The sequence below is a fragment of the Lingula anatina genome, chromosome 4 (genome assembly GCF_051362555.1).
Source record: "Lingula anatina isolate TDL-2025a chromosome 4, LinAna3.0, whole genome shotgun sequence".
NCBI lineage: Eukaryota > Metazoa > Brachiopoda > Lingulata > Lingulida > Lingulidae > Lingula > Lingula anatina.
This window is the reverse complement of record NC_141770.1, coordinates 7,301,846-7,310,073: the sequence shown is the minus strand read 5'-3', so window position 1 is coordinate 7,310,073 and position 8,228 is coordinate 7,301,846. Positions and strand designations below refer to the sequence as shown.

Here is an 8,228-nt window from a genome sequence, read left to right as displayed (position 1 = left end):
CAAAGATCACGGAATAATTTAGATGATAATACGGTGCTTGTCACAGTTCCGAGCTTTTGGTCCAAAGACAAGAGTACCCTATCAACGTATACATCAATTTTATGGTCAAAATATGGCGCACAAACGCGTGTTGCATAGCGATTTTAGATATTACAACATTGAATAGTTGGTAAAATAAATTAACGTCTCTAGTAATAACCTCCACGAATTAAAGAATTGTTTTCAATATTTATTTTTTAAAGCAAGATATCTCAAATATCTTTATCAATAACTTCAGATCTTAATTTTGGCGTAACCTCGATGTAGATTGGCTTTTTGAGGGGTGCTGAGCCTGAACATCGGACGAGTCAGTGAACACCCACATCATTTCAAGCGCGCGAATTCATTTCATTTCTTTGATGTAAAATGCATTAGTTGTATTTTCCGAATATGCCCGTTTAGTCAAATATTGCATTACATTACTTTCTCATTTCAGAAGTCCGCTGAGATGCTGAGTACTGCGCAACACTCGCCTGCTAGCAACCAAGCCTTTCATTCACTTTCTGGAACCAAACGCAAATTCATGCAACTATTGCATTTTAATAAAAGCTGGATATAAGTTTGTCATTGCTTGTTTCTTTACATTTGATATGAAATAATGTCGATAAAAATAGTGGTAATAATAAAGGTATGATAACTGTTTGAGTGCTTTCGAATTTAATCCGCTAAAACTGATCTGTAAATATTGTGTTTGGGATTGTTGATTTCTGCAGTAACAGAAGATATCTAAAACCAAAAGCTTTTTTTAAGTTTGTAAATATTCCTAGTATTTTGTAAATTATTGAGTTTGAGCATTTTAAGAATACACGTTCAAGATTTTCCAACAGCCCACATTTATAAATACAATATGTGTGAATTTACGATTTTGCTTTTTGAAAAGCTATTCTGTATTTTATTCTGTAGTTAGATAGTTGTTTTATATTTCTTGGAATAAATGAATACGTCCTCCGGGATATCATTCTCTCAATTTTAATATGGGTCCATTTTTGAAGGATTCTGGTTATTGTTGCAGAAAATTGATTAAAATTTCACGATCTTCTTATCATATGAATACTTCAATTTAAAATTTAAACGAAAAAAATGAGAAAGTTGAGAGACACTTGAAATGGCAACAGTTGAAACTGGCTTCTTTAAAAAAAATGTTTTAAATATATTGATCCCTTAATTTAATTTTGTGATGTAGATTTATTTCTACACAGTCACAAATGTACCGACAAAAAGGTTATATTTATATGAAATTGTGGAAAAGCAAATTTTTAAGACCAATAATTTTATGATTAATTCTGCATGATACAAGTTTATATCCCCCCAAAACTTTGCTAACACAATATTTAAAAAAATATATTTTATAAAGTTAATTGCACGGACATTATAATGTAATTTTGTGGTGATTTTACGTGCATGCGCTCCTCAAATCGGACGAACACGCCTCACCTGTCACCCCTCAAAAAGGATGGAATCGCCCCACCTGTCACCCCTCAGATGAAATGAACTCGTCCCTCCTGTCACCCCTTCAGATGGAATGGACTCGCCTCACCTGTCACCCCTCAAATGGTATGGACTCGCCTCACCTGTCACCCCTCAGATGAAATGGACTCACCCCACCTGCCACCCCTCAAAAAGAATGGACTTGGCCCACCTGTCACCCCTCAGATGGAATGGACTCGCCCCACCTGCAACCCCTCAAATGGAATAGACTCGCCCTACCTGTTACCCCTCAAATAGAATGGACTCGTCCTAACTGTAACTTCTCAAATCGAATGGACTCGACCCACTTGTCACCGTTCAAAAAGGAATTGTCTTAACTGTTACCCACCTCAATGAAGTCACACAAACCACACTCATATCAAACTAGAAAATAAAGTCATTCTAGTGTGGTTAGTTATTTATTTAGGACATCTTTTGCGACAGAAAATCATGGTGAAGAAATAAAATTAAATATATGCACACTTAGATTGGCATAGACTCTAGTGAAATAATATGATTATAGGTCAAGGCCGTTTAGACAGAGGTACCTGCTTGTGACTGACAGCGACGAAATCTTGACTTTTACATACTTGTTGAATTTTACATACTCAGTAGAGGTATTTAAACTTTGTATGACATGTTTTTAAGTGTGTTGGGCTCATTTTGGAACGCCTTTGGATCTGGTGGATGAGGTTGACACATCTGCGTCGCTTACGTTGACATCCATTGCAAACTACTCCAGTTCTCGGAGCTCTTGTGTCAAAGGCTAAATTGTGCTCTGCAATATAGTGTGCATATCAGGGGCGGATCCAGAGCTATTTACTGACAGTCTTCCAAATTATCTTTGCTGATTCATCCTCCAATTTTGACCGTCTTCCAAAAGAAAAAATTAGATAGGGACCCGTCAATGTAAACTTGAAAATCTGACCGTCTTCCGGAAGACCCAGAAGACGGCCTAAATCCGCCCCTGCATATACCAGTGCGCGCGTGTGTGTGTGTGCACATGTGCAGGATTCAGATGTGTATTTAAGTAATAATAATATTGCTGAGATTCATGTCTAACCTTTATTCAGGGGGCTCCTACCCCCCCCCCCTTTTTCAATTTCTGTAACAAAATCACACCAATGATCCCCTCCTGAAATTAGAATTTTGACTAGCTGAATCATAATTTCAATCAATACCAAATGACACCGTCTGCCCTCAAAAAATAACATTTTTTCGGGGATCTTCAGCAGGCCCCGAACCCACGCCAAAGGGCGGGGGGCTCGACTTCGCATCCGCGGACACCCTCTTCAAATAATCCTGGATCCGCCCCTGCTTAGCGTAGCCAGTCTTCCTCTGTCTTCTATTTAAGTAGATCTATATGCATATATTCAAACAAATACGAAAAATAACATAAACCATACTTATCCTCTTTAAAGTAATTTATTAAAGCCCCAATCAAGGTGAATGTTATTTATAACTATTATTGTTTTATCGATTTGGCTGTTTTAACGCACATCCCAGCACAATGGTCACGTGAGCTGATTGTGTCTGTGACGTCAATTAGCAACAGACATTTGTGAGATTTGGGCGGAAGTCAAAGTCAACTCCGTCCAAATTGTTTGAAATATCGATAATTTCTCGTTTATTCGCTGAATCGCGACTTCTTTTTTTAAATATACGTGTTTGTTGTACACGGCTTCATATTATTTGATACAGGGAGAACATATACAAAATTGCCAGTATGAAGAACTTGAAGATCAAAGTTTTGTTGATGTTGCTACTCATGCAACCTCTCCATGGAGGTAATTAGTATATCATCAAACTATAGACTTATGTAACCCTTCTGCACCTTTTTTGTTTACAAAGCAGGCTATATACATTAAAACAACTCACGGGGAACCAATGTTTTTTCACCATTCATTTAGCACAAATTGTGATTTATTTTTTTATTTTTTTCTTTTTTTTTTTTTTTAATTTGGTTTGTCAAAGTTCCATGCATTCAGCATCTTACTTTGTGTTATTGTTTTGTTTTGTTTGAGACTAATTCATTAGACCCTACTTTCTCTATTTTTTTATATTCATTTAAATTAATCGTGCTTCCTATACTTCTCTTTGCCCTTGGTTGCTTCCTTGCTTTCCATTTTTAAGCTACATCCTTTCTTTTCTTTGCTAGCTTTTGCCATGAAAAAAGCTCCACAAAAGTTCATGCTGTACCAGAATTTCACATTTGCATTCATCTTTGGGTTTTTGGGCATTATGTTACTCAGCACGAGTTATATCATTTGGTTCAATTGGAAGAAGGTACTGAGAGTGAAACAAAATTTTGTGTTGCACTTACATTTTAAATTAATAATACTTTGCATGAAAGTATAAAAACAGTTTCTGCTGTAATCAGTTTTATAACATTAATGTTTTATATTTACATTTCTTTCATTTCCTTTCCTTTCTTTCCTTTGCCTTATTAAATATAATGGTCATTATCATTTCAGAGAAAGCAGAGTGGTATCATAGTTGTTCCCAAATATTCTGGTGAACATCACTATAGATACATGGTAGCAGTTCAAAATGGGCTGAAAAGAGGTAAAAATGATGCTAAGATCTTTCAAGTTGTTGATTTTTCTGATCCTTGTTGAAAAGCTTAAACTAGTTATTATTGTGTGAATAATAATAATAATAATAATAATAATAATAATAATAATAATAATAATAATATATTTTAATATTAAAATGACAAAAATATAATTAGATATAGGCCAATGAAGAGTCTAACAGTTGTATATAATTGTTGAAGTTGTTGTTTAACTGAATTTATTCCAAACTATAGAAATATGTTGTTTTGTAGCAGTAAAGACACCCAAAGTCAGATTACAGTTGATGGGAGACCAGGGGGTATCTCCTGAATATAATCTGAATGAACATGGGAGGAAGCACAATTTCCTTGGGGTAGGACAGAAGAAATGGTTTCTTTTGTATACAAAAGGTGAGTATCTTGAATATTTTGGAGCACATATAAATTTCTTTTCCTGCAAATATTGATTCAACAGTATTATTAGCAGCTGACTGCCATTTACTTTATCACATTCAATTCAGCATGTACAGTCTTAACTGGAACATCAGGTCGCAGTTTGCTGTTCATCTCAGTCAGTGGCTATATTATATATGGTTACTATTACTTAAAGTATCATGTTAACTCAGTTATGTTGACTTTTTATCATAAAGTTAAGTGCAGAGCATGTTCAGAGAGAGTTAGTGCAAGAATTCTTGGTGATTTGTAAAACAGGGTTCTTATGGTATTGTTATGCATTAACTAAATTTATTTTTAGAATTAAACTACAACTCTGTTATATTTGATGCATGTTGTACTCAAAAACAACACACTAACATTTAATCATTATAGTGAATCTTTTTTATTTTAAACTCAGAGTCCCTGGGAAAACTGAAGAAGGTTGTGGTGTACATCAGTGATAGACCAGGAGCTCAATGGTAATTTTAAAAATACAAACTGGAACATCACAAACATATTTACACTATTGGACCTGTATAAAGAAAGTTCTGCAAATCAAATGAAGATGATTTTTGTCAATGTTCTGAAATATGCTTTGTGTCTTGAATACCTTGGATGCATCTGTAGTTTAAGTTATATTCATATTGTTATGTTATTTATAGTAGATATTTTTACATGTTCAGATGGAGTTCAATGCCAATTTAACATACTCTTATGTATTTTTGAAAAAAAAAACTGTTAGCTAGCTTCTCAGTTTAGATGGATAGAAGCCCAGATTTATTTGAAATATTGATTGTTAAATGTGTTGTATAAAGATATTTGAATGAATTTTTATTATTATTTTTCTTTCATTGAAGGAATGTGCTGGATATAACAGTATATGATACTGTATCTGGCTGTGAATCCCACTTCAGCAGCAACGGATGCCTCACAGTGGGATACACCACTTTGGAGTCTTGTAAGAACTACAGGTAAGTTGGAGACTTTCTCACAATTGATAAATAAGCATATGATGTACTTTGAAATGTCTGCTTTTACAAGTTATCAACAAATAAAATATGATAGATAATAATAATAATGATACATATTCTGATTTCTTAATGCAGTATTCAGTTTTTCTTCAACATGGAATGTACTTGTAGTAATTTTCATGTAAAATGTCCTTACTTTGATATTTGATATAAATTTTTTAAAATATTTTTCAGGTTTGGACTGCAAACTTGCCTTCTGTATTTGTGGTCCTGTCATGGATGGACACGCTGTTCCAGCTTGAAGCTGGCCCCTGTCCTTCTGTGGTTTAACAGCACCTTGAACTACATGTTTGCAAACATGCTGCTTACCAGTACCCTTCTCAGTGCTGTTGGTGTCATTCAGCTTGATAGAGGCATCTTCCTCTCCAGCCTCCTTGTCAATATAGGAACATTCCTTGTGAATGGCATATATGATTTAGCAATGTACAATATCAGGTGCTGTGACAGAGAGGACACTAATGACACCGTGCTGCAGAGCCTGGAAGATGAGCCCCAGTATGATGACATGTAAGGAGACAGTTTATTTCATGTTCATTTTAAGACTCCTCATTTCACAGTTATGTTGGAATAAAGTTAATTTGTCTTTAGTTTTGGTAGTTGACCACAGGTCCTTGCTCATAGCCATTTCGTAGACTATTAATAGTATTATAATGATTTCACATTTTCTTGTTTATGTGACACATGTTCTGAGTGTGTAAATGGAGTTAGAAATTATAGTCAGAGTGTTATTCTACCAATAAAACTAATTTTTTACTATATTTCTTGATTGAAAAAAGATTCATTAAATAATTTCTTGTATTTTTTTTTCAGTTGCACAATCAGTGATGGGTTCCAACAAGTTGTGCATGGAAGTGTGGAGACCATGATGAAACAGGTGGCTTATGACTTTGAGAAGGGCTATGATTTGGCACGTGCAACTGTTGAACACCAGGCTATGGCACAGATTGAAGAAGTGGTTGCCAAGGAAAATTTGGTTGTCAAGGAAGATATGGTTGCCATGGGAGATGTGGACAACAAGAAAGAGGTATTTATTACTTTTTTTCTATTTTTAGTTTGTGCATGCATGTATGTGCCTGTACAGATATCATGGATTGCCTTTGAGACATACATGTATTGCCTTCTTGTAATTAAAAACAGACACTTGTATCATTTCTGTTATGTTTGACAATATATTTGGCTTGACTTACAAGCACATATGTATATACAAGAACATAAAAAGACATTATACTCATATTGAGGTATTATAGTACAACATCAAACCACCAGAAGAATAAATGTCCCCATCTGTGGAATATTTTGACTATATTTGCCAGTCAGCAGAATCAATTATTGGATGATTTTCAATATTTCAGAAAACACCCAGCTACACATATGCTCCTCCTCCTAACAACCCTAGGCTAAACTCAAATATACAAAAGGAGATGCAGGCAGAAATCCCAAAATCCAATGCTGGGAAGATTTCCAGCTACAGAAATGCAGATGTTTCATCTTTTTACAGTCTCATTGCTCACTTCAACCCAAGTTTTCTCATCCCAGATAATCATATATATATATATATATATATATATAATAGTATGCCATTATATTATGCTGTAGACATGTCTATATGATGATGTTTTTTAATCCTTTTTGATAGCGTAGAACAGATGTAACATCCTAAAATTTTGATTTACTGTTTCCTAATTTATGTACAACAGTAGCAATATATGGCTCAAACAAATAACTTTTTATATTTCCCTTTATATTTCCCTTGTTTAATGCAATTTTAGACAACAGCAAGAGGAAAGACAATGCACATGATGTAGCAGTTAATATTTGGGAAGGTAATTGTCCATTTTGGTATCATCAATGTCTGTCATTTCAGTAAATTATTTTAAAAAAGAATGAATATATAAAAAAAGGATAATGCATTTTCATGTTATCCAGCTTCAGCTTACATTTTGAAGATATTTAGAGCATTGATTCCAACATAAGCTTCCTTGCCCTTATTATAATTAAAACAGTGATTGTGATGTTAAACAGGGGTAATATTAGCCGGCATCATTTTTTAGTTAAACTTCCACATACTTTTGGCAATAATTCATTTCCACACAAAATGTTCCAGAACCATCAGATGAGGTGCCATACACTGAGCTGAAGTCACTGGAGATGATGGTCAACAGAAAGCAGGACGGAAAGTTGCCCCACTTTTTGATCTATCCAGCATTCATTTTGCTAGGCGTCTCCATGGCTATGGCAGTATATCTCAGCATTGTGTATGGCGGAGAGCTGAGTGACAGTGCTGTGTACAACTGGGCTGCTCTGGTAGGAGTGGCACTGGTGGAGGACTTATTGGTGTTCCAGACACTGAAGGCAGTTTGTGTGTATGGTTACTGCCTACTTTTCTCAGCTAATGAGGCTGGAGAAGATGCTCATAGGCAGGAGAAGACACAGCTTGTTAAGTTCTAAAAAAACTCAATGCTCTGTTGCCAGTGGAACCTTTTACTAAGTGATATAATTCCAGAAATAGAGCAAGAACTTTTATCAAACAGAGACTCATGGAAGCCTCATACCCCCATTGCAGAACTATGCCATGTTTATGATTAAAAAAAAAAGATTTAAAATCATAGAAATATTTTGTATTGAAATTTCTTATGGATCAGAAGTGTTTTTATATAGATGAACATACTTACTGCCTTACTATTTAATACATTGCACCAGTG

General features: G+C 34.8%; 2 protein-coding genes across 2 annotated transcripts; both read left to right on the top strand.

Moving 5' to 3' along the window:
- The first annotated feature begins 2,694 nt into the window (after positions 1 to 2,694).
- Positions 2,695 to 5,768, top strand: LOC147762196 (uncharacterized). Its single transcript, XM_087010523.1, has 6 exons — positions 2,695 to 3,293; positions 3,981 to 4,071; positions 4,334 to 4,471; positions 4,914 to 4,974; positions 5,353 to 5,453; positions 5,701 to 5,768. The coding sequence occupies exons 1-6, from the start codon at positions 3,288 to 3,290 to the stop codon at positions 5,766 to 5,768; spliced, it is 465 nt and encodes a 154-aa protein (XP_086866649.1). The 5' UTR covers positions 2,695 to 3,287.
- Positions 5,282 to 7,974, top strand: LOC106168633 (uncharacterized). The gene is made up of 6 exons (XM_087010522.1): positions 5,282 to 5,466; positions 5,701 to 6,033; positions 6,337 to 6,550; positions 6,879 to 7,098; positions 7,296 to 7,349; positions 7,631 to 7,974. Exons 2-6 carry the CDS (start codon positions 5,813 to 5,815, stop codon positions 7,972 to 7,974), a joined length of 1,053 nt encoding a protein of 350 aa, XP_086866648.1. The 5' UTR covers positions 5,282 to 5,466; positions 5,701 to 5,812.
- Positions 7,975 to 8,228: the final 254 nt, after the last annotated feature.